The 26,809-nt window shown below is 37.4% G+C and overlaps 1 protein-coding gene across 2 annotated transcripts in view; it reads left to right on the top strand.

Moving 5' to 3' along the window:
- Positions 1 to 8,003: 8,003 nt before the first annotated feature.
- The window catches only part of LOC132286440 (uncharacterized), a 29,588-nt gene continuing 10,782 nt past the window's right edge, over positions 8,004 to 26,809 (top strand). Inside the window, exons 1-8 of one of the 2 annotated variants that reach the window (XM_059788775.1) lie at positions 8,004 to 9,517; positions 10,053 to 10,526; positions 10,620 to 10,921; positions 14,146 to 14,871; positions 14,951 to 15,229; positions 15,478 to 15,639; positions 15,749 to 16,687; positions 16,761 to 16,899. In XM_059788775.1, the coding sequence (XP_059644758.1) occupies positions 8,125 to 9,517; positions 10,053 to 10,526; positions 10,620 to 10,921; positions 14,146 to 14,871; positions 14,951 to 15,229; positions 15,478 to 15,639; positions 15,749 to 16,687; positions 16,761 to 16,766 (4,281 nt within the window). In that variant the 5' untranslated portion in view covers positions 8,004 to 8,124 and the 3' untranslated portion in view covers positions 16,767 to 16,899. Of the gene's footprint in view, positions 9,518 to 10,052; positions 10,527 to 10,619; positions 10,922 to 14,145; positions 14,872 to 14,950; positions 15,230 to 15,477; positions 15,640 to 15,748; positions 16,688 to 16,760; positions 17,002 to 26,809 lie in introns of those variants that run through there. The other variant, XM_059788774.1, reaches the window with a different exon arrangement.

Raw genomic sequence — 26,809 nt, 5'->3', positions numbered from 1 at the left:
TTTCGCATAAGCATACATTAATTAAAAACAAATAATTAAAACACATAACTCAATTAAATAAAACAATTAATCAAATAATTCAATTAAATAAAATAACAATTTAAATAAATAAGCAAATAAACATATAAGGAAATAAAATGCGATAAAACCATTAATTAAAATGCCGATACTATCCTTTTAAAATTAGGGGTATTACAATCCTTTCATGATTACAGATCGGGTTGGAGTTGTAGCTTATCGGTTAGCACTTCCGGACCACTTGCATCAAGTCCACAATGTTTTTAATGTTTCCATGTTGCGAAATTTTTTACGAAATGAGGATTGTTATCAGCATATAGATGTTGGTGAGATTGAGTTGTAACCGGATGCAACGTATGTGGAGCCATTGTGTCGCATTATAGACCGTAAGGATCATATTCTTCGCAATAAGGTTATACCGTTAGTACGTATCTAGTGGAGTCACCATAATGAGGCTGAGTCTACTTGGGAACGAGAGGATGTTATTCGCTCACAGTTTCCAGAAAATAATGGAATAAGAAGGGCGAATTCCGAGAACGGAATTCTTTCTGTTATGGGGGAAGAATGTAATACCCCTAATTTTAAAAGGATAGTTTCTGTATTTATTTAATTATTTTAATTACATTTTTAATTATTTATTTGATTTCTTGGCTAATTGTTTATTTGTTTAATTGATTTAATTGTTTATGTGTTAATTGAATTATTTGTTTAAATTAAATTGTGTGCTAAAATTATGTGTATTCGATTTCTTTGTTTAAATTAAATTGTATGTAATGATGTGTATTTGTTTAGGAATTTAATTATTTTATTTTTATTTTTATTTTATATATAAATATATATATATATATATATATATTAAAGGAATTGGATGTGGTTAGTAGCAATGGACCAATCAATTGGGTCATATGGACAACTTGATTGGAGGTTAAATGGGTACGAATAATTACCCATGAATAGTTGTATATGTGTATATATAGATATATGTGTGTGTGTGTGTGTGTGTGTGTAAGGAAAGTAATTTATTAATTAATATTATTGTAACGTTATTATTAGTAAATAATCTAATGTATATATTTTATATATTTATATAATAAGGATATACATAGATTATATACGTAACATATTTTAGTTACCTTTTTAATATTTTAATTTTATTATTTTCTCTGTTAAGTTGACTTGGATTGGGAAAAGATAAATATATAACTATAGAGTTATAAAAGGGGTTAGAAAATAAATCAAGTAATATATTTTAGAGAGGAAAAGAAAGAAGAGAAAGAGGAAGAACGAGGTTAGGGTTTTTATCAAATCCATAAAGGTAAGTTTTAATTCTTCTTTCTCTTTTGATTCATACCCTATACATGTTAGATTAATTCTAGGTTCTTTAAATAAATTAATTGGATCAAATTTCATGAATTAATTTGGAAGTTACAGTTCATGTGTTTTATTAATGGATTTGTGATGAATTTAACGTCTCTACCGAACTGGGCATTGTTTGGTGATGCCTTTATTATTATTATTTTTTTATAAAAAAAAACATGAATTTCATCTAGATGAAATTGGATTTTTGTTTCCTTCATAAACTATACACGCAAAACGAGGAAGGAAAAAAAAACAATGGCTTAAAGAAAGAATTAGTTTGTTACATAATTAGAATTCGTTTTCTTCATATAGTACGCACGCCGAACGAGGAAGAAGAAAACCAATGGATTTAATGTGATTGGATTGATTATATAAATCATTCTCTAAATTGTTCTATATATATTTGTTGTTCTGTTTTGATTAAATAGTTTTTTTTTTTGTTTTTTTTATTAAATATTTTTAATTTTAATCTGATTAATGATGGGATGTTAAACTAATATTGTTGTTTTTTGATTGATGGATCAGTATTAAATATTTATTTTAATGTGAATAGATTTTTAAGAATTGGATTGCATGATTTAAAGTACTCATACTAAATATGAAATTTAATTTAAAAGGTTAAATTAATTAAATATGATTGAATTAAATTGTTTTAATCAATTATTCGGATCTAAATGAATTTAATCAAGTTATGGAGGAATGAAATGAATTGAGATGCATGGTAATTTCTCATTATGCAAATTAAATGCCTGATACTTAGAATTATTATTTTTACTCAATTAAATGCAAAGAATGCATATATGTATGATATCGTGGTTGCACCATTATGGGATGGGGGTCCTTTAGGAATGGATTAACAGAATAGTTAAGCCTAGCCTATTTATATTTATAAGGGAACGGAATTAACTATATAGTTAAGTACTACTTATTCCTGTCAGGTCAACAAAACAGTTGGATGACATATTATTAAAATAATATTTGGATAGTTTATTTTGATGGTTGGATATGACGAATTATATATGTATAATTATATGTCATGATATGAGCTTGAGTCTCAACATCAGTGGTTAGGGTACGTGTATTGCTAGGGATGTGTAGTTAGATATAGTGTAGTTGTGTGCCCTGGTAGGTTTAGGTACTCATGCCCACTATATGTGCGTTTTGCATGTCGCCTACTATTCAGGTTGAGGCAACTCTATAGTCTAGTGAGGTTCATTTAGTGTGTATATATCTATATATGGATTATTTAGTTATTGTTGAATTAACTAGGATGTATACGTGTATCGGGATCTCTGTTTGGGATGTAGTAGATTATAACTTGTTTGTGGGCCTGACCCACCATTATTTTTCAGGTGTTCGTCAGTTCCAGACCTAGAGGTTGTTCGTACTCAGCAGAGACAGCTTATTCACTCTTCCGATTCTACATTGGATTCCTCTTTATATTTTAGTTATGGATTTAGATTATTTATTTATTTCCAATTTGTTTTATTAGGGGTCCACAATATGGATTCCCGAGTTGTAGTTTAAATAAGTACTGGTATCAGAGAATTAGAGGATTTTATTATGGGATTATTTAATTATTATTTATTTAATTTTCTTTTCAGCTTATTTATTTATTCTTAATACATCTTGTATTCAAATGCTTGTTTAAATATTAATTGTTTGATATCCCTTATATTCTGTACTTGGACTTGATTATCCGTGGCTTTAGAATTAAGGGTATCATATGATTCCACTTAAATAGTTCAAGACTCATCTAGTTGGTCCATGGGTTATAACCCAAATCCATGAATTTTTAAAATAAAATAAACAAATCATTTAACTAACACTTTAACATTTAAAAACAATTCAATTACATAAAAACATCACATGAAATCAAACAAAATGCACAATACAATTAGCCAACATAAATAATTTAATTAACTCAATTAAAATAATTAAATAAAATAAATAATAAATTAATCATACAATTAAATATAAAACAAATAATCAAATAGCCACATAATTAAATAAAAATGTAATAAAAATATTTAAATAAATCTAAAAAAATTAGGGGTATTACACTCGCCAGACTACTCATCGGGAGAATCTGGAATATTCTGGTGTCGACAACCAAGTCAGCACTACCTTTCTCCGACGACACTGTTGCTCGCCAATCATTGGTGGTTCCAATTGTCTTAGCTCATTCTCTGGCACATAATTCACTCTCTGCTTTTCTGATCACTGCCGACACCATTCTTCTCCACCCCAAGCATTTCAAACCTTAATATTCTTTGAAATTGATACAATTGTTGATGTTGTTGCAACATCTGTTAATGTCGCTGAACCACCAATGGGTTGTAGAAACAATCTCAGCCGTGGGTTCTAGACATGGCGATTCATTTCACTACCGTCGTCTCGCCACCTAATGTCTCACCATCTTCACCACTGTTTGACACAACTTCATCGGATACAGCACAATCTGTATTGACGTCGGACAAAGCAGAGACTACCCCGGTGAACAGAGCCCCACCGGTAGACAGCACCTTCACCTTCGCAAATGCCATCAAATGGCGCCTCTGCGGGCATCCTCAATTGGGCTCCCACCTGTCGAATACAACTCAACCCATCAACAAATTCACCGTCGGCATACCATCCTCATCGGATCATCGCTAGCTAGATTAACTAGGTTGGATAGATCATATATCACTCCAGCAGCATCACTACCATTTACGGTTACCGCTCCACCTCCTCCACACCGCCAATGCACTCACAGTCGCCGCCGAGAACCAACATCCCTGATCACCGGTGACTCAGATAATGCATTACCTGATTTATTCTTCAATCTCTGATATTGCTGCCATATTTTTTGGAAATCATATATGGTTTATCACCTTTAATTTGGGTCAACTTTGAGTTGTTAAAAGAATCAATCCAAATTTAGAAGTTCATACTCAGAAGTGGGCCTGATGCTCATAGTTCATAATTAACCTAATTTCCTAATAATCTATAGCAGTTGCCCATATTTGGGCCTAAGTGTGGATGAGCCCTACACTCGTCACAATAGTCTGTTGTGACCAAATTCCACTTGGTCTTCATTCTAACATGCACCTTTATGCGCCTCATGTGGTAATCCCACTATTCCATGTACTTCCACGAGTAATAGCAGTAATTCCTCCTCAACATGTCAGATCAGCTCCGTCATCGCGTCACCACGCGCCATCACTGTGGTGAATCTTTACAAATTCGTCACCCATCAATTTATCATAGGCACTATCAGCACTATCTTGGCCGCAGTCAACTTTCAAAGTCATGCTCTGCACTTATCTCCAAGATCTTCACAGATCCACCCCGCGTCACCTGATATGTTAGCATCAGTACAACGTCAGATACATTATGCAACGGTGGCAGTAGTTGTGCCACATCAGTTGCCACGCAGCAGAAGTGCCAACAGTAGTGCCAAGTCACTTGCCACTTTAAGTGCTATGTCATCAACTACGTTAGCATCAGTGCGACGTCAGCTACATCAGGGTGAAAACACCAAATCTTTTATGAGCCGCTTTTATGATCTTTCAGAACTCAAAATGGTTTTATATAACCCACCTTAACTTTAAAGGGGACTGTTAGATTATATTGTCTATTGTAGATCAGGGTTAAGGTTAGCTGTCTTCACCTACTCTCATTAACATATATATTATTATCATATATAGGGTTTACTTACTCTCCACACATGTCCTTTCCTATATAAACCCCTTTGTACACTTATGTTATTAATGCAATACAATATTCATTCATATACTTAACAAGTAATTTTATAAAGTAACTTTTCTTTATTTCCCTCGTATTTTTCTCTAATTTTGGATCAATAAAAAAAACTTTCAACATACATGGGTTAGGAGGGATACTCATGCTTATGCCTCTTTGCTTTCTATCTCTTCCCTTTTTTAAACCAAGCATATGAAGTTTCTTTTATCCCTCATCTCTTTATTCCCCGTAACTAAGCATGGAACAAAAAGCTATGTTTTTAGTGCTACCCCGAATTGCCCCACATGTGAGTGGGGCCCATCATATGGTGGGCCCCACAAAAGGCCCTGTAATGACTAATGAGTGTTTGGTGAGTTAGGGTCCGCAACAAAAATAATTATTTTTCCCATAAAAACGATGTAACACTATGTTGTTTTGTAGTTAAGAAGGTTTTATAAAATAAATCTAAAAGGATGTTTAAAATTTTCAATATCATACCACGTGATGGATAGGGCTATCAGATGCGTGTCAACGTGGATGTCAGGCTTCTTAGGGAGTTAATTGTGAAGACCTTGTGGGCGAGTGAGGTCTTTTGAGGTAAAACCCAAAACCAAAATTGTGCGGGCTTAGGTGGGGAAGGTGTCTCCCATTTCAGTAAGATTTAGTAAGTAATGAAATTTGATATGATATTACATATTTACAGGATAACTTTTTTATTTTCCTCCTCTCTTTTCCCTAATTTTGCACAAATAATTTAATTTTTTTTTAAAAAAAACATGGGTTAGAGGGATGCTCATCCCTTACTTTCTTTCCAACCAAACAAGGAAACTTTTTTTATCCATCTTCCAATCTTCTCTTTCATCATTTCTCTAAACCAAACACAACATAAAGAGCTGTGCTATCTAGTGCCACCCTGGTTGCTCACACATGTGAGTGGCTCCATCATATGGTGAACCCACACAAGCAGTGTGTGCATCTAGAGAGTTGGGTTTCCCAAAAAAATAGAAGAATTAGTTTACCTTTAAACATCAATAGATATTGGGTGAGCCTAGTGCACTGTGCACGGGACTAATTTGAAATGTAAGGGCCCGTTTGGGAAGTGTTGTGTGGTGTAGTGTAATGCTTTAGTCTAGAACAGAATAAGTGTTTTGTAATGTGGTGTTCTAAAATGAGAACAAAACATGTTTGACGACGAAAATTTACGGTGAGAATTTTGGAACAGAAACATGGTAGAACATGTTTGGCAAGGTATTTTGTTCCAAGAAATATGAGAACAAAACATGTTTGGTAGGGTAAAAGTGTAACCAAAATCAGTAAAAAAAAATCATGAAATGTCTTTTTTTATAAGTGACAAATTCCAAAACTATAATTTACCAAAAAAATTGTTGAGTTTCCTTTGTTAAAAAATTACCAATAAAAACTTGTCAATATTACCAATAAATTCCATTGCATGAAGTTAGTACGAGTGTTGGGTTTTTTTTATAAAAAAATTACCAATAAAAATCTGTAAATAGAAAATTTGTTTCTTCATAATACCCTTTTACTAAAAGTAGAAAAACAAATTTGATCATATATTAAATTATCTAATAATAAGTCACAATTTGTTTCCTTTGTTCTTTTCTTTCTCCATTTTATTTTTTATTTTTTAAATTTCAGATGGACAAATATAAAAAATGAGGATTCAAGTATAATAATGTAAACTATTTAGATCTATTTATATATATATATACCAGGTGAAGAAATTGCAAGAAATTTGAGAATTTGGATCAAACAAAAATTCAGTTAAAAAAATGCAAAGGTGGGGTTCGCCGAAATTGGCAGATGAGAGCGCACAAGAGCTCGCCGGAGTGATAGATCTACACGCTGAAGCTTTGGGTTCGCCAGAAAACGCAGAGGCGGGGTTCGCCAAAAAACGCAAAGGTGAGATATATATCGTTTTTAGCAACGCAGAAATCGTATTCGGTAATTTTTGGGTTGATCTACCTGTTTATCTTCAAAAATATTTGATTTCTTGGTTTTAGGGTTCGAGATCTGGCATTTGTTGATTAGAGAATTTCAATTTCCAGGTAAGCTTCACTGAATAAACCTTATAATTCGAAAATTTTGGGAAAGAGTATAAACGATTTTGATTACAAGAATTGAATTAATATAATAGAGAGGAAGAGAGAATTCATTAGAGTTTTAGAAAGAGAGAGAGAGGCGGCTCAATTGATTATGATCTGGAGTTGTTGGCTCGATGAAACACAGGTTGCTGTGATCTTAGTTAAAAAAGTTTTAGAGAGAGGGAGAGAAGGGGAAGAGAAAGAAAACCACGAATCACCTCGCTCTAGTGGAGTCGGCGCGCTATGAGGCAAGCTTCTAGCCCTATAACATGTCTGAATTTTTAGTTTGTAATTGTTCTGAAATGAGAACAAGTGGGTGCATTTGTTGCACCCGCTACAATGAAAGTTGGGCCTGAAATAAAGTCGGAACAAGCAAGAACACCAATTTGGTGTTCCAAGATTTGGCCATTTTTTACAGAATGTTCTGTAACTGTTCGGACCAATACAGCTCGGCCCAAACGTATTATGTTCTAAAAATGGGTACTATAACACTGTAGGGAACAACACAGAACACTACATAAGTGTTGTGCACGTGCGAGCGTGTGTTGCACGTGTACCGCTTGAATGAGCCCGGTGCAATCATCTCCTAAAACATGGAGTAATGCTAAATTATTATGTAGTTAAAGGAGGTTTTGCAAAAAAAATGTTAAAGGATATTTGGGAATTTTAATATTTTAGAGTGACTTTATTAAATAAATATTTAGTAACGAGGGTGATTTAGAAATTTTTTTATAATTATGGGAATTTTGTGCAATTAACCGCCCAATTCTGTCCAAATCCCTCCTCTTACCCTCCCACCACATAATCTTAACCTTTACCCCCTTCTCTCTCAACTCTCTGCTCTCTCTCTCTCTCGATAAAGAAAAACAGAGATTATAAAGTTACAGAGAGAGAAACCTAGAAATACACAGAAACGGGGACGATGAAGAAACATCAACATCACAGCTTATCATCATCCGAAGCAGTCTCATCATCATCTTCGACATCCTCGTCTGACCATTTTCAGCCGTCCGTACAGGTGACATCATCGTCTCCATCGCCGTCGCCGTCGGCGGCGGCGGCGAGGGCACAGCCGGAGAAGTCCGTGGTGTCGGTACCGGCCGCGGAGGATCCGGCGGTGTCGCGCGACGCCGCGGGCGGCCAAGAATCGGTGACGGTAGAGCGGCGTGGCGAGTTTGCGGCGGTGTGCAAATGGAGCATCGTCAATTTCCCCAAGGTTAAAGCTAGGGCACTGTGGAGCAAGTACTTCGAGGTCGGCGGCTACGATTGTCGCCTCTTGGTGTACCCTAAAGGCGATTCTCAAGCTCTGCCTGGTTATATATCTATCTATCTCCAAATCATGGACCCCCGGAATACGTCGTCGTGTAAATGGGATTGCTTCGCCAGCTACCGCCTCGCCGTCGTGAACCCCCACGATGAATCGAAGTCCATTCATCGCGATTCTTGGCACCGGTTCTCGAGCAAGAAGAAATCGCACGGTTGGTGTGACTTCACCCCTTCAGCTTCAATTCTCGACCCTAAATCTGGTTTTATGCTCAATAATGATACAATTCTTATAACTGCTGATTTACTTGTGCTGAATGAATCATTTAATTTCACGCGCGATAATAATGAATTACAATCAAATTCGATGTTGTCTTCCATTGTAACCGGGCCAGTTGGTGATGTGTTGAGTGGGAAATTTACTTGGAAGGTTCAAAATTTCAGTTTGTTTAAGGAAATGATCAAGACTCAGAAGATAATGAGCCCTGTTTTCCCGGCAGGAGAGTGTAATTTACGCATTAGTGTTTATCAGAGCTCGGTTAATGGGGCCGACTATTTGTCAATGTGTTTGGAGAGTAAAGATACAGAGAAAACATTGGTTTCGGATAGAAGTTGTTGGTGTTTATTTCGAATGTCTGTGTTGAATCAGAAGCCGGGAATGAATCACATGCATAGGGACTCATATGGGCGGTTTGCAGCGGATAATAAAAGTGGGGACAATACCAGTTTAGGCTGGAATGATTATATGAAGATGTCGGATTTTATTGGGTCAGAGTCGGGGTTCTTGGTGGAGGATACAGCAGTTTTTAGTACATCTTTTCATGTGATTAAGGAACTTAGTAGTTTTTCGAAGAATGGGGGTCTGCTTGGAGGGAGGAGTGGAAGTGGTGCAAGGAAGTCTGATGTGCATATGGGGAAATTCACTTGGAGAATCGAGAATTTCACAAGGTTGAAGGATCTTCTGAAGAAGAGGAAGATTACAGGGCTTTGCATCAAGAGCAGGAGATTTCAAATTGGGAATCGGGATTGTCGGCTTATTGTATATCCCCGAGGTACGCAAGATTGCTGCACTCGAGAATTATCTGTTGTCTGAATTTTATAGTTGATAGTTGCAATTGTTGATAATGCTTAGGATAGTGTCTGTGCCATTCTTTTGTGGAATATTAGTTTCGTCATGTTTGAGTTGAAGATGGATATGGCTCATCATTTATGTACCGATCTTTGTACGTGGAATTCTTTCAGCTAGATATGCAGTTGCTAAATCTGTGCATTTTGTGTTTATGTAGATTATTGTGCTATTATACTACTTTCTTAGAAATAAAATGGGGGCTAATAATGTGTTCCCTGGACTTGGAATCATGCGAGTTAGACAGACAGTTGCTTAGCGTATGCTAGGAAAGTGAACCGTTGACCTACATGGATTATTTAAGACCATTAATTCCTTTACTGTAAATTGAAAAGGGATATGGCTTACCATTATCATCCTGGAACTTGTACTGCAATTTTGAAGTGCTAGGCTGAGAGTAGCTTAGCTCATGATTAGAAAACTGAACTGATGAAAATTACACTTGTGCTTGATGGTATCAGGGCAGTCTCAACCACCATGCCACCTTTCAGTCTTTCTGGAAGTTACAGATTCACGAAATACTTCTAGTGATTGGAGTTGTTTTGTGAGCCATCGGCTGTCAGTTGTGAACCAGAGGATGGAGGATAAGTCTGTTACGAAGGAATCTCAGAATCGCTACTCCAAAGCTGCAAAGGACTGGGGCTGGCGTGAATTTGTGACACTGACTAGTCTCTTCGATCAAGATTCTGGGTTTCTCGTGCAGGATACTGTTATATTTTCTGCAGAAGTTCTTATTTTGAAAGAGACATCCATAATGCAGGATTTTACTGATCAAGATCATGAGTCATGCAATGCTGATTTCCAGCCAGATGGAGTTGGGAAAAAGAGTTCATTCACATGGAAGGTGGAGAACTTCCTCTCTTTTAAGGAAATAATGGAAACACGAAAAATCTTTAGCAAATTCTTTCAAGCTGGTGGATGTGAGCTTCGGATTGGTGGGTGATTGTTTTTCTTTATCACTCCCTTTCCTCACCGTTGGTGCTTATTTACCCTTTCATTTGTTAACAGTTTGATCTTTTCTGATGCAGGTGTGTATGAGTCCTTTGACACCATATGTATATATCTAGAGAGTGATCAATCGGTTGGCAGTGATCCTGATAAAAACTTTTGGGTCAGATACAGAATGGGTGTGGTGAATCAAAAAAATCCTGCTAAGACTGTGTGGAAGGAGTCTTCTATTTGTACAAAAACATGGAATAATTCTGTTCTTCAATTCATGAAGGTTTTGGATATGCTTGATGCAGATGCAGGGTTTCTTGTACGTGATACGGTTGTCTTTGTTTGTGAAATCATGGACTGCTGCCCTTGGTTTGAGTTTTCGGATCTAGAGGTTAGTACTTATTACACAATTGCCCAACTCGTCTAAATATGTGGTCCTTTTAGTCATGCTAATTAAGAACCTATTTTCTTTAAACATTTCATTCATCATATATTTGACAATTCTGAAGTACTGCATTGATGATGGCTGGCCTGATTTTCACTCGGGAGATATGCAAGTAACCTTCAAGTTTCTGAGGCATTCCCCTGTAACCTCGGAATAATTTCTAAATCTAAATCATTTGTCTTACTTGGCTTCATATTCTTGTTACAAGGACTAAATGGGTTTGTTAGACTACTTTTTCTTTTAATAATAAAACAGAATATTATTTCCATAAATTCATAGCTAGCTAGGAACTTTTGGGTTAGCCTAACAATGTATTTGCTCCACACATATATGGTTGCATCCTAAGAAGGAATATAAGAGTGTGTTGATTATTGTGTTGGTAGTGCTAATCGCTTCTTTCAACTGAAATGAGAGATACAGAGGAAGAAGAACGTGGGAAGAAAATGGTGACATGTACATAAATGGAGAGCATAAAAAAGTTGGAGGAGGAAGAGTGAGTAGAGAACTGCAGTAGGTCCAGCATTTGATGAAAGAAAATATGGCAGCAACTTTTGAAATGTCCAAATTTCTTTCATTCTACTAAATAACAAAAATATACTCATCATCTACTAGTGGGTCCCCATGGCAAATATTTCTTCAAAGATTAGTAGATTTAATGACGTGATCCCCCCTATGATGGAAGGGCTGCCTTTTGGATGCCTTAAAGGTAGACTGGGTGTTGCGTCTTTGCTATGACAGAAAGGCCAGATTTTTGTATGCATCATTACATTTGAAAAAAAAAATATATTTAATATAAGTAGTGAGATATATGATGGGTAAGGGAGTAGTTGCATGAGTATTGTCAGTCTGTTAGGACGAGTATATTGCTTTTCATTTGTCATGCTTGTGTCCCGCTTATTCAAAAATTACCACATACACTAGTCTACTTTCAGTGGCATCATATTGGGACCAACAATGTTTGTGATAGTTAACAATTATGTGATAGTTAACAATTATTCATACATGACCTTACTCAAATCAAGTTATACACTTATAGCTAATTTCATCATAAAGCTCATTAACTTGTTTTTGCAGGGACTCTTATCATATGCTTGCTGTATTTCATTTCATATTCTTTTATCCCAGCTCCTTAAGGGGAAAACAAAGATAACTTGAGCATTTCAAGTTCATTGTGGAAGCTAAATTCTAAATTCATCTTATGAAATGTCAATCTGTTGTTACTTAATTAAAAGATCAGCTTATTGTTTAAAGAAATTAATTTGTTGTAATATTTAAGGGGCCATTATCTGCTGCATCGGTAAAATGCTAGGTTAGATATGGGACAGATTCCTACTTAATTATTAAAGTGGGACTGATGTTAATTGCGGGACTTGAGCGGAAGAACTCTATGGTGGAAGAAGTCTCTACAAACTATTAAAAGGGACAGTACTCGGGCTTTTTTTTTCTTTTTTTTCTTTTTTTTGGTTCCGCCATTGAAGGACATTCCCAAGTCTCAAGAAGCTAAGATGACATCTTTATGCTACTGAAATGGTCTACTTTCAGTGGCAGCATATTGGCACCAACAATATTTGTAGTTAATCGTTCTTCATACATGCTCTTAATTGTATGAAGTTAAGTTCTTGTGGCTAATTTCTTCATGGAAGTTCCTTTATTTGCTTCATAGGGACTCTTATCTTAAGCTTACTGTATATCCTTTCATCATTCTTTTATATTTCCACCAGCTCCTTAAGGGAAAGACAAAGATAACTGAGCATTTCAAGTTCATTGTGGAAGCCAAATTCTAAATTCAGCTTCTGAAATTTCAATATGTTGTAACTTAATAAAAAGTTCAGTTTGTTATTAAATAAATTCAATTTATTCTTGTAATATTTATGGGGTCATTGCCTGGTGCATTGGTAAAATGGGCTGTCAAGCATAAGAATGTGGGTTCGAATCCTAGCAACATCCTCTAGGTTAGGTCTGTATCAAGCCTGCCCTTACCCAACCTGCCCAAGCACCCTCAATCAACGGGGACCGTTCTAGGTGATAACTTCTTTTTGTAATATCCCCTAATCTTTGTATCCTCATATGACTTAAATTTTAGAGAATAAAATCTTTATAAGTAATATTCAGGATGTCAAATTTTGAACTAGGTCCTACTTTTATATCTTCTTTTTTCTTGTTTGACGATAAAAACCAGAAAATGTTAATTTTGATTGGGCAATCGGGACAAGGGATGAAGGTGGTTTTCAAACTTCTTTGATGACTTTAATCCTTGGTTTTACCAATAGCGTGCCTTACCAGCTAAGCCAGTTATATATTAATAAGGAAAGAAATTACAAATACTGAATGATATGATACTTCCATCCTCGTAGGAACAAAATTAGAGTGTGAGAACACATGATACAGGAAAAACTTCCCACTGCACACACAATACTTGACTCCCATCCAACAAGAGTGCAAGACCAATCCCCCCCCACCCCACTACCACCACCCAATCACTATCTCCAATGACCTCTAGTGGGTAAAAGTGACTCCACATTACCTTGAGCTCTTACTATTAAGAGGATCCTGTGATTAAAGTTTGAGTCGCAATGAAGAAACTCATTGTAGGTGTACGGGCCTTGGCTTCCTTGTATCAACTTATTCTTCAAGTGTCCTATTCCATTAAGAAATTGTGGAGCTCAATAAATGCCGTTCTCATCATCCTTATTGAACCATTGGCAAAGGTATACCACTATCCTAAGTGACATATATTTCTAGCCATTAGTTAAGATTAAAGGCATGAGTAAATTTGAATGGGCCAAATCTATCTGGAGCTTAAAAGGCAGCAAGACCCTGGTCTACTGGCAGTAAAAATTGTGAAAAATGTGCATCATTAACCTCTATAAAATTATTTCTTCTTGGGCAATGTTGAATAAACTAAAACTGAAAATTCAAGTCCCTGTCTACGTCTCAAGTATAAGCTAATTGATGTCAACTTAATTTGATTGAAATATAATCAATTTCCTTATCTGTTCTGATTTGAAATCATACATGATTGATCTGAGGCATAAAGCTGTGTTTAATACTTTATATACGGTGGCTACACATTTTCTGATTGTTGTTGTTACAGACCTGTGTGCCATTTTCATGCATCATATTAACTTTCTTTCTTTCTCTTATTTATGTTGGGGCATACCTTTTGTCAGGTTTTTGCTTCAGAAGATGATCAAGATGCTCTGACAACCGACCCTGATGAACTCATTGATTCTGAAGACAGTGAAGAGATAAGTGGAGATGAAGAAGACATCTTCAGAAATCTTCTTTCAAGAGCAGGCTTTCACCTCACATATGGAGACAATCCTTCACAGCCACAGGTCACTTTAAGAGAGAAGCTTCTCATGGATGCTGGTGCAATAGCTGGTTTCCTGACTGGACTCCGTGTTTATCTTGATGATCCTTCTAAAGTGAAGCGCTTACTTCTTCCAACTAAGCTCTCTGGCAATAATGATGGAAAGAAAGTTACCAAAAGTGATGAATCTTCTCCCAGTCTGATGAATTTGTTGATGGGAGTTAAGGTTTTGCAGCAGGCTATCATTGATCTACTTTTGGATATAATGGTTGAGTGTTGCCAACCTTCAGAAGGAAGTTCTAGTGTTGATTCTTCGGATGCAAACTCTAAATTTTCTCCGGATGGCAGTGGAGCTGTCAGTCCGTTGGAATCTGATGGGGAAAATGAAGCAACAGAATCTGCCCAACTCCCTGTACGTAACAGACTGGATTCTTTGATAGATGAAAGCACCAGCAGATATTCTGCACAAAGCTCTGACATGAACGAGATTGACATACCTCAAAAAACACTTCCTGGACAGCCTACATGTCCACCAGAGACATCTGCTGCTGGTTTCTCAGACAATGCTTTCCTTCGCTCTAAGGTACAATTAATTGTCTCAAGTGGTGATCTTCCTTGCTGAATTTACTGGTATTGACTTATAGAAGAAAATGTAATTTCAGACGAAATGGCCAGAGCAGTCTGAGGAACTCCTGGGATTGATTGTGAACTCATTGAGAGCTCTAGATGGAGCCGTTCCACAAGGTTGTCCTGAGCCAAGACGAAGGCCCCATTCTGCACAAAAGATTGCTCTTGTATTGGATAAAGCTCCTAAGCATCTGCAACCTGACCTAGTTGCTTTGGTGCCCAAATTGGTTGAGCATTCAGAGCATCCACTTGCTGCTTGTGCACTTCTGGATCGAATTCAGAAGCCTGATGCAGAACCTGCATTAAGATTACCTGTAAAATTATCTTAAATATTTTCCTATATTTCTTTTGCTATATTTTTGTTGGGATTGCTTCAGTATTTGTATTTGGCATCTAGGGAAAATCTATCTCATTTTCAATTGTTACCCATTCTGAATTTTGCAATGGCAGGAGCCTCATGTGGCCTAGTCCTTTTTTTAGCCCATTCTGATTTTTGCAGAAAATCCTGTTAATTCTTGCTGCATCCTTCATGTCAGAATCATTTTTTATTTTTATTCTTCAGGTATTCGGTGCTCTAAGCCAATTGGATTGTAGCAGTGATGTGTGGGAACGTGTTCTACTTCGATCTCTTGAACTTTTGGCAGACTCAAATGATGAACTTCTAGTTGTAACTGTGGATTTTATATTTAAAGCTGCATTGCGATGCCAACATCTTCCAGAAGCTGTATGCTCATCAAAGTTCTTTGAAGCTAAAATTGGATCAGTTCACCATTATGCTATAATTGTGTCATGTTTCCTTTAAACATTTTTAACTTCTTTTCTCTTCTCTGTAGGTTAGATCTGTTCGTGTTAGGCTAAAAGATTTGGGAACTGTGGTTTCCCAATGTGTTCTTGATTATTTAAGCAGAATGGTACATAGTTCACCAGCTGTTGCTGAAGCTATTTTAAGAGATATTGATTGTGACAGTGATTTTGATGACAATTGCTCAGCAATGCCTTGTGGCCTCTTCTTATTTGGTGAAAATGGCTCTGCTTCTGAGAGAATGCATGTGGTAGATGAGCAAGCTTTCCATGCTAGTCGTCATTTTTCTGATATTTATATCCTGATTGAGATGTCATCTATCCCTTGCCTTTCTGTTGAAGCTTCCCAAACTTTTGAGAGAGCTGTTGCTCGAGGGGAAGTTATGGCTCAGTCAGTAGCTATGGTCTTAGAAAGACGTATTGCCCGAAGATTTAATTTTGCTTCACAATTCGTTGCTGAAAATTTTCAGCATGCAGATATGATTGTTGAGGGAGAAACCCTTGAGCAGATGAAAGCCCAAATAGATGATTTCACTTCCATTCTTGGTCTTGCTGAGACATTGGCCCTCTCTAGAGACCCTCGTGTGAGAGGATTTGTAAAGGTTCTTTACACTATATTGTTTAAATGGTATGCCGATGAGTGCCACCGATTAAAGATGCTGAAGAGACTTGTGGAACGTGCCACCAACACAACCGATAATAGTCACAAGCTTGATTTAGATTTGGAAATTTTGGTGACCTTGGTTTGTGAAGAACAAGAAATTGTTCGGCCAGTTCTGAATATGATGCGGGAGGTTGCTGAACTTGCAAATGTTGATCGGGCAGCTCTTTGGCATCAGTTATGTGCCAATGAAGATGAAATTCTTCGCATTCGTGAAGAAAGAAAAGCTGAAATTTCCAGTATGGTTAAAGAAAAAGCTAGTATATCACAAAGGCTGAGCGAATCTGAGGCCATGAACAACCGTCTTAAGGTATTTTAGCTTTCCTAATTGATGATATATCTAGGAGAACACCTTCTTCTAATTAATTTTTGGGGCTTGTTAGAATTGACACCTCCATGGAATGGCAGTCTGAAATGAGGGCTGAGATGGATCGTTTTGCTCGGGAAAGGAAAGAGCTCTCGGAACAGATACAAGAAGGTGAGAGTCAACTTGAATGGTTCCGCTCAGAACGAGATGATGAAACTGCAAAGCTCATGACCGAGAAAAAGGTTCTTCAGGATCGTCTGCATGATGCAGAGACACAACTTTCTCAACTGAAGTCCCGCAAGCGTGATGAGTTGAAGGTAGTGAACTTGATTGTAGCTGTTACTTGCTATGCATTTTGTTCTTTGGCATATATACTTTTGAGAATGAAAAAGATTGTTTACTATGATTTGTGGTTTATCTTGAAACTTCTGAATTATGATATATTTTGGCTGCAAAGGTTCGACACAGATTTTCTTTTTTCTTTTTTCATTTCTTTCGCATACTGAGTAGTTTGGTTATTTCTAAGGAGGAGCCATGTCAATTTGGGAAATTTGCCCATCACTTCTTGGTTGTGTTCACTATTTAAGATAATTCATCTTCATACAAAAAGGTAATGATTTCAAAAATAAAAATATAATAAGAGGATAGTATAGAAATACGAAGGATTAATCAATGATTTCTCCTACATAGAGTATATATATTGACATGCCCTCGTGTTCGTGCTTGGCATTGTGTTTTGCTTTGTTGTCATATTAATGTCATGTTTTGTCATGTTGGTGTCCTGTATCCATTTCTTTGTGCTCCTTATATAAGAAAAATTACTTAGTTTTCGGATATTTATTAAAAAAATTGAGTCCAAGTGAGTTGAACAAAATGTCTGAAACATCGAAGAAGTGTGGCAAATGGAAGATTGATGGATGAAGAAGGAAGAAAACGAAATTCATTACCGTATGCTCCATCAAGATCAATTGCATCTTAGGCAAGGTAATTGAGACCTAGAGGACATAATATCAGATACATGGACTACCCGACGTAGTTTGATTAAAATGAGTTTTTAATTATATTCGAAGTTTTTTGAGCTCATATTTTTTGACTCTGGAATGGGCTGGGCTGGTTTAAATCTTTATGCAAGAAAAAGAGAATCTTTTAAAACCCAGACTCATGCACCGGTACATGAAAGTTGAGCAACGGTAAATGAATTTCCAGAGAGTTGAGTATTGGTACACAAACTTTATGCATCAGTATTTATTGCGGTAGAAAGTAGTGCACCGCTACGTGGTCCCTGAGCACTGATACTTGGCTCATCAGAAAATTAAGCACCGGCACTATGAGTTTTAAATTTGCGAGATTTAAAGTTTCCAAGTATGGTTAAACTTCTTACGAGTATGAAACTGCTTGGACATTTTGGGAAGCATATAAAGAGGTTGAAAGAAGGTCTTTCAGGGTTAGAAGAGACACATTCTAAATTGTAAGTTGGTAATAAGCGGTTTTTCTTCCCAGGTTTCCTTGTATGCTTTTGATCATCGTATAGTGAGGATTGAGAACTTGTGGTTGGGATTGAGTGTTTGGAGCATCATTGGAGGTTTTTCTTTATCAACTGTTCATCATATCAGTACCTGGTGGTTTTGTGATTCTTTTTTGCTGTAAATTGGGGTCCACCTTCCATCATTTTATCTGGGAAGAAATATATTAGAAATGGCAAAACAACATATTCCAAATTGTTTTCCAATTTTCAGGTTTAAAATTTATTGTTTACTAGTGAATCATGGATGTGAGACTTGATATAGATATTGTTGGGGCCTGTTCCTTGACGATTTAAAACTCTTTAGGCAACTCTTGCACTGCCCAGTGTCTCGGGATGGGTGGGGATTGATTATTGCCATTTTTGGAGTTTGTTGGGTTATGCCTTCTTCCATAAGGAGCATGTGCAAAGCTTGGGATGGGTTGTGTATTGGGAAAACAAGCTTATGATGCTTGGAGGACTACCTCCCTTTGTTCATGGTGGGGCTTATGGTGGGAGAGGAATCGAAGATTCTTATACGGAAGGAAACTCCTATTTGGGTGCTCAAGTTTGATATACTTAAATCAATTTTTTTTATCCATCAATATTGTAAATCTGTGTAGGAGCTTTTGATGATGTTGGATACCTTAAGGATTTAGCGGTTCTTTTGTTTTGTAAGTGGGATGCGCTCCCCTTTTGATCGCTTCTTCTAATATACTTTACTTGAAAAAAAGGAAAAACAGGGGAAAAAAAAACACTCTTTAGGCAACTGATGTTCCAAGGGCTTGGGCTTTGACAAGACTTGGCTACGTGGAGTAGACCTCATTCACAGTGCTCCCCCCTCTTGATCTCTTTTCTAATATAATTTACTTATCAGAAAAGGGGAAAAAAAAAAAACTCTTAGGGCAACTGATATTCTAGTTGGTATTAGAGTCTTGGTTTTTCGAGGTTCTAGGTTCAATCTCCATTCTTGCTGTTGTTTCTCTATTTTACATTTCTTTCTGCATTAGTTTGGGTCTTCATGTGTATGATAGGGTCGTACATGAGGGAAGGCGTGGTGCTTGATATTCATTCCTTGATTGCTTTACAGTTTTGGGGTAATCAATTGTCTAAGATGGATTCTGGCTTTAGAAGGTCTTGGATTCACATACAAGATGGGGTCGCATGTTAGGGAGGGTGTGAGAACTTGATAAATTTGTTAGGCTTATTTCTTAATGACATAAAATAGTGGAGAACAATCATCTTTTCACGTTGTTGTTATAGGACCTACTTCCTAGTTCAAGTTATATATTCAACATATTGTTTACATCTAGCCTCACTGCAAATTTTGCATTTATCAGGTCTTCAGCAGATCCTAAAATTTTGTGGATTGTGGACAAGAACTATGCTTTGTCTTATTCAGTTTTTCATGACCTGGTTTATATTTATGTATGAATTTGTTACATATGTTAATGGATCCATCTTCTCTATAGGAAAACATTACTCCCTCTCTCTCTGTTGACAATTTTTATTTTTGGGGAACATGGACATAATTTATTTGGCTAATAGGATTTTTTTTTTTTGGTATATATCTCGACATTTGGCCTTGCATTTTAGGGTATAGGAAGTTTACCTTTAAGCGCTGATCTATAACTTGTATTGGGTGCCCAAATTAATGAACTCCTTAGTCCTAAGCTAAGTCACATAGAGCAAAAGTAAGTGAAAGTAAGAACGGTAGTGGAGCGTTGAAGCACCAAAATCCAAAAAAATTGTTAGAGCAGGAGCGCCTTCAAAGCGTGTTACTAAATATTTTTTTATGTTACCCACACACACACACTTGTATGCATAAATGTGTCTATTTATAAGAAAATCATATCAAGGGTCATTAGAATTGAAATTAAATACAACAATCACCATCAACAATAAAGCAAATATAACTGATTGCAAATAAAAAGCTTAATAATCAAAGTCCACATGAAAAATGCAAAAATGGAGTTTTTTAACAATAATGCATCAAATTGACAAAAGGTGATTGTGGCTTTCGGCTTTCCTAGTCAGTTTTGTTTCCTTCCATCAAAACAATGATGAACAAAACAGAGGGATACAAAAGGTTCTGCACCCCCAACAATGAGCTGTTCCATCTATACTTAGACGACTGGTGGTATACTTTGATCGTGAGCTATAGCCATTCATTAAACGACCACATTGGCCACCTCTGGATCGTTTTTAAGGTATTAAGAATCACGTTATGTGTAAACGTGAAGAAAGCAGTAGCTTGTTTTGCCTTGATAAGCAGTGTCACTGACAAGCTATCTCAAACAGTGATGCCTTCTTCGTGTTGGCATCCTATTCCTCTCCAAATCCTTTTATCTGCAATCAGCATTGCAATAATTTTCACATTCTTCTTCTCCTCAAATAGCAAAATCTCAACAAATCTCCAAATTAAGTAGCAGAGAGGTATCAAAAGCTGTGATGTTGATTCAAGTTGTACTTCTATAGTCGAACTAAGAGTTCACAAATTTGGAATTTCTAATTTGTGGATTTTGAAGAGCAATCCGTGAATTGAACCGGATCCGCTCTCAAAAGTACAGATCCACACTCGAAATGTTGAAGCAACACTTACAACAAGCAAATCATGTGACTTAAGTTCTAAGTGGCGAACTAAAAAGTTTACGGTTATAACATTTTTAACAGTTTAAATGATTACCATCTCCAGCTTGGTTTTGCTTAGGGGGCCTATCAAAATATATATTTATCTATCTATGATAGATCAAGATATTAGGGAGTTTGCTCTCTTATTTTCGGAGGAACGTACTTGGTCACAATTCTACCACTATGTTCTACTGAGTTGTCTGTAGTTGTCACTATCTTACTCCACGTTGCATTTTATTTTTGTTAAACATAATACACCTACCTTTCCATATTTTGAAAAGCCATTACCTGGTGTTAGTTGCATCTCTTCCGAGCTGCTGGAAGGGTTTATGTGTAGAGGTCTAAACTGCATGGTGGGGGTGGGGAAATTTTGTGGTGGCTCGAGCTTTTACCATTATACTAATCTTTCCATTTTTGCCTGACAAAGTAGCTGCTTTCTATGCTCTTTAGCTTACTTATTTTCTAATTACTTGTATATTTAATAAGTTAACTATGGAAGCTTCTTTAGTTGGTTTTTCATACTTGCCAATATATAATATATTTGACATTTTGACTTCCATAATATTGTGATATCGTTTTGCTTCAACTTCAATAGTCCCACACTACTTGTCAGGGCCATTGTTTGGTACAATGTTGAAATCTCAGGCTGACATGCATGGGAGTTTAATTTCAGTCACTTTATGCCAAGTAATGTTGAATATTATGTCTATCTTTAGTCTTTAGGCCCATGCTAAATGTGATACAAGTGTAATTTTGCATGTATTTTAGGTTTATAAAAGTTATTAAGTTAGCATTATATTTCTAGCTGGGGTTTATTTTATTAAGGTCTTTAATTCATTTCCAAATAATAATGCACATTCGTATGCCAATTTGCATGCTTCGTAGTCTTGCTTTGAAAGTTATTTTAGGTGTTCTATACCTATTTTGGGTTCTAACAAATACGGGCATTAGTATGTTTAGGGTTACAAAATAAGCTTCTCTAACTAGGGACTGTAAAAGTCTCTTATTTTCCTTTTTCTCTCTCTCTCTCTCCTTCCTCATTCTCTTCTTGGTTGTCTTATGATCATGGAGCTTGAAAGTTGCTTTTGTGCCTCTTTCCTGGAATTCTTTCGCGCCTTCCCATTCTCATATTTTTCTTCCTTCATTCCTTATTGCTCTCTTCCTATTTTCTTATTCTCTAGAATCCTACGTTTATTACATTTAGAGTGTAATAGAGCCAACAATTTCAGGATTTTCAGTATGACAAATAATGTGTATAAATGTGTTATAAAACAAACATGCTTTTATACTAAGTAAATCAAATGTGCTCTTTGCATTAGAAAAAAGCCACCTTGCTCGCATATGATCATCCTTTAGTACAAGTGATTGGTCAAATGTTTTGTTATGTGACTAAGATGGTGTGGAAGCATTTATTGGTTTAGTAGGTATGGAGCTTAGAATAGGAAGCAATTTGGGAGCAGACAAGTGCTTGACATTTGTGCATATAAACTTTGATGTGTGCTTAAATAGGATCTACTCTATTGTTGAGGGAAATATTTTTATCTCTACAAAGAATAATGTGACAATTACATTTTATCTAATATTTAATAATCTTGCACCCTTTCCCTTCTTTTGCTTAGTGTATAACATTCTTATTAGAATGCTTTAAATATATATTATATAGGGAAAATATCACTTACCTCTCTCGAGGTTAGGCCTAATTACACATACTACCCTTAAGGTTTCAAAGTTTACAGTGACTCCCCTCAATGTGATCTCCGGCCGTCAGTCTTAGAAATCTATGTGAATGCACTAATATACCCTCCATTATATATTAATAATGATGACAAGTTATCAAATGACAGTTTTACCCTAGTAGCTCTCTTTCCTGGTTTGAGCCCTAATTTTGCACGCGTTAATGCAGCTCTCAGTTCTGTAACCTTTTCATTGTTGCTTGGGCTTGCCCGTTAAAACTGGGATTCGCCAACATCGCAAATCCCTCCACCGCCGCCCATCCTTTCTTTCTTTCTCTCTTACCGCCACAACTGATTTTTGGTTTTCTAAAGCAAATGCAAATATATATGTGTGTATATATATTTGTACGGTTCAATCCCAAGCACCCAAGCAGACCTAGTTCTTGTCTTTCCGGTGACAACCCAAGCTTGCCCTCTTAAATGGCTCCTTTGCTTATCTCATCACCAATGTACACCGCCTTGAGAATCACCTTCCTTTTGGTACTTGGAGATTCCGGTGGATGTCATCTGAGATCATCGCTCGACGGAATAGTTCCAACCAGAGAGAATCTGTGAGCCTCCAGCACCCAAAAGGAGAGAGCACATAGAAGAAGATCATTATTGTGCTCCAATATGAAGAACCAACCGGTGAGAGCGCAAATGGTTCAGTGACCACCATTTTTGGCGAGCTCTGATGATCCAAGCCGCAGAGCAAGCATATCATCGCCCCAGAAAGCAAGATCTTCATTGATCAAACACAGAGGAACAGAGAAGAAAACCGACGAGTTCCAGTTCAGTCCGACGTAGCTCGAAGCTCCGGAGAGCTTCAGAGACAAACCAGGTCCGACGAGCTTCAAGATTCCGGTGGAGGTCATCTGAGACGGTGGGCGTCTGTCCAAGCTCACTTGAACTGCATGAACATGACTTGCTGTCGGGTCTATTAAAGTTCACCTGTACTGGGTCAGAGCTCGCTATAGCTATTTGGCCACATGTACTAGTCGCCGGACTAGATCGAAATTCATCGGAGTTGGGTCGGTTGGAAGTACAATCAACAAGTTTGCCGGCTGTATTGCTCGCCGGAGTTTGGTCCATTGGGTTCGATGGAACCTATTGCAACTCAGCCACCGTCTTCTCCACCGCTGCCCCAACACAACCACCATCATCACCACCATCGAGACGACCATAGCCACCATCACCACTGCTGCCGTGACACGGCCGATCATACGCCCTCTTTCACATTGGTGGCAACAGTCCCAAAGCCAAATGTCTCGTTTCTAAGATATTGACTGTATTATAAGTTCATAAAGAGTTCCAAAATCAACGATGTAGATGATGATGACGACGACGACAATGTGGAGGACAAATCGAGTTTTAGGGTTTCGATATGGGAGGACTTAGACGGCGGTGACAACAAGCCGAGTAGATTTAGTAAAGGGTGTTTTTTTTTTTTTTTTTTTTTTTTTTGTTCAGCAAAAAATAGATGGTATAAATGTATTTATAATCTTTTAATGGGTAAATGTGGTATTTCATTCTTAAAAAGGATGACATCAGCAAAAAGGGTCAGTTGACCAACGTTGACTGCTACTAGAAGGAGCAAAGTGTTATGTCGGAGCTAACATCGAGGGAGGTTACTGTGATATTTGAAATGTTAGGGGTATTATGTTTAATTAGGCCTAATCTTAAGGGAGGTAAGTGATATTATATATATAATAGGGATTACAGAAAATTCACCAAATGGGTAAATATATATATATATAAATAATAGGGATAATATCACTTACCTCCTTAATGAAAAAAAACACATGATGTGGTGTGATAATATGTGAGTTGGTGACCCAACCAAATTCTTCATTTAATATATAATGAATGTGTCATCAACTTCCTCCTTTTATTACTCAATAACTTAAAAGTCATTGCCACCAATTTGTTATCCATGTCTCCATCTTGTTTGAGTTGGTATGTTCACATATGTTGGTTGTTTGCTTATTCCTTTGTTCGGAGGAAATAATTTTTTTTAAACCGAGTTGATTTTGTACACTAGTTTGCTTGATATGTGCACGCAGCTCTGAAAATAAAGTTCTTTTCCATTTATTTTCTTTTAGTATTTAGGATTCCATTCTTTTTTTTTTTGATAAGTATAAGTGTATTAGAAAGCCTTCAAAAGGGGAATGCGTCCAAAGAGCTATACAAATACCGAAACCAAAAAGGGAGTCTTATGGACCCAAAGAACCCAAAAAGTCCACGATTTCGTCTAAATATATACAATTTCTCCTCATCACCCAACTAAAAATAGAACTAATAATAGAAAACTTCAAAACCCCAATGGAGGATTCCTCCCCATCAAAAGATTTGCTATTTCGCTCTTTCCAAAGACTACACCAAACACAAAGGGGGGGTCGCCCTCCAAGAGTGAGCATATACCCCCACTTTGTGGCTCCTCCAAACGTCAATCAAATCCCTTGAAGTCCAGGGCATAACCCATTGGACACCAAACAGACCAAAAATAAGACTCCAGCAGTCATGAGCCACGGGGCAATGCAAAAGAAGGTGATCCACAGACTCTTCATCATTCTTACACAGACAACTCCAATTGACTTTGATTTGTCTTATCTTTCTCAAATTGTCCAGAGTTAAAATCTTGCCCCAAGCTGCAGTCGAAACAAAAAAAGCCACCCTAAGAGGAGCCTTCGAATGCCAAACCGTTTTCCACGGAAAATTGGAACCGTGAAACCCGGAGAGGCAGAGAAAAAAGGAACGGACTTGAAAGTCCCTTGCGTAAAAGGCACCTAAGCCAAGGAATCCGAACAAGTACCTTCCACCTCTTGTCTATACAAAAGTCTAGTAAGCCAGTCACGTCGTCCAACTCCCAATCCTGAAAAGATCGTCGGAATCGCACATCCCAAGAAAACCTACCGCTATCGAGTTGATAACAGTTAACTACCAAAGCATGTCTATCAACAACAATCATGAACAATCTTGGGAACAAACAAGACTATGGGCGATCCTCGCACCAAGTATCCTCCCAAAACTGGACGTCTTTTTCCTCCTGAACTCTGCATCTAATATGCTTAGAGAACTCATCCCATCCCTCCCGAATGAATTTCCACACCCCCACGCCGACAGCAAATCTGACTGGCTTAGATGACCATCCCCCTTTCCTTCCCAAAGCTACACGACATAACCCTCCTCCATAACCTACGCCTTTCACTACCGAATCTCCATAACCACTTACCTAGGAGCGCTCTGTTGAAGGGGGCCAACCTCCTAATCCCAAGACCACCCAACTGAAAAGGCTTGCAAAACTGCTCCCATCGGACATGATGAAACTTAAACTCCTACCCCCGCCCGCCCTAGAGGAAGTTCCGTTGAAGCATCTCAAGTCTTCCAACAATGGAGGGGGGGATCTGGAAAAGCGAAAGAAAATAAGTTGGAAGACAGGACAATGTACCCTTCACTAAAGTAACTTTCCCGCCCTTCGAAAGATATTGCTTTTTCCACTAGCCAACCTTCTCTCGAAACGCTTTATCACCGCGTCCCAGCTTCCCACCGCCCTTGACGAATCAACCAACGGCAAACCCAAATAAGAAATAGGGAAGGAGCTCGTCCTACACCCTAAAATTGCCGTAAGAGAAGCCACCTCCTGAACCTCCTCCACATGAACAAGCACGCTCTTAACCACGTTAACTTTCAAACCTGAAATTGCTTGAAAGCAAACCAGAACACATCTCAAATATCTTAGTTTAGACACATCTGCCTCACAGAAAACAAGAGTGTCATTCGTGAAAAGCAGGTGAGAGATCTCCATTTACCGAACTGAATCTGGACCCATCCTGAAACCCCTGATAAATCCCAAATCCACAGCCCTTCTTATCAACCTACTTAGAGCCTCCATAACAGTAATGAACAGGAAAGGAGAGAGGGGATCCCCTTGCCTTAAACCACGAGAACTGCCAAAAAATTGGATGGAGACCCATTCGGCAACACAGGAAATCTGACAAAGGAAATGCATGCCTCGATCCATCTCCTCCATCTCTCTTTGAAGCCCATCCTCTCTAACAAATAAAACAAGAAATTCCAACTAACTTGATCATAGACTTTATCAATATCGAGCTTACACAAAACTCCAGGAACACCGCTACTGAGCGTATAATCCACACCTTCACCGGCAATTAGAGGGGAATCCAGGATCTGTCTTCCCCCAATGAACGCATTTTGAGATTCAGAAATGACTCTGTCCAGAACCTCCCTCAATCTCAACGCAAGGACTTTAACAATAAGCTT

Source organism: Cornus florida, unplaced genomic scaffold (genome assembly GCF_030987335.1).
Source record: "Cornus florida cultivar Cherokee Brave unplaced genomic scaffold, ASM3098733v1 CherokeeBrave_3.0.0_Hap2_Chr11, whole genome shotgun sequence".
NCBI lineage: Eukaryota > Viridiplantae > Streptophyta > Magnoliopsida > Cornales > Cornaceae > Cornus > Cornus florida.
This window is presented reverse-complemented; position numbering and strand designations above follow the sequence as displayed.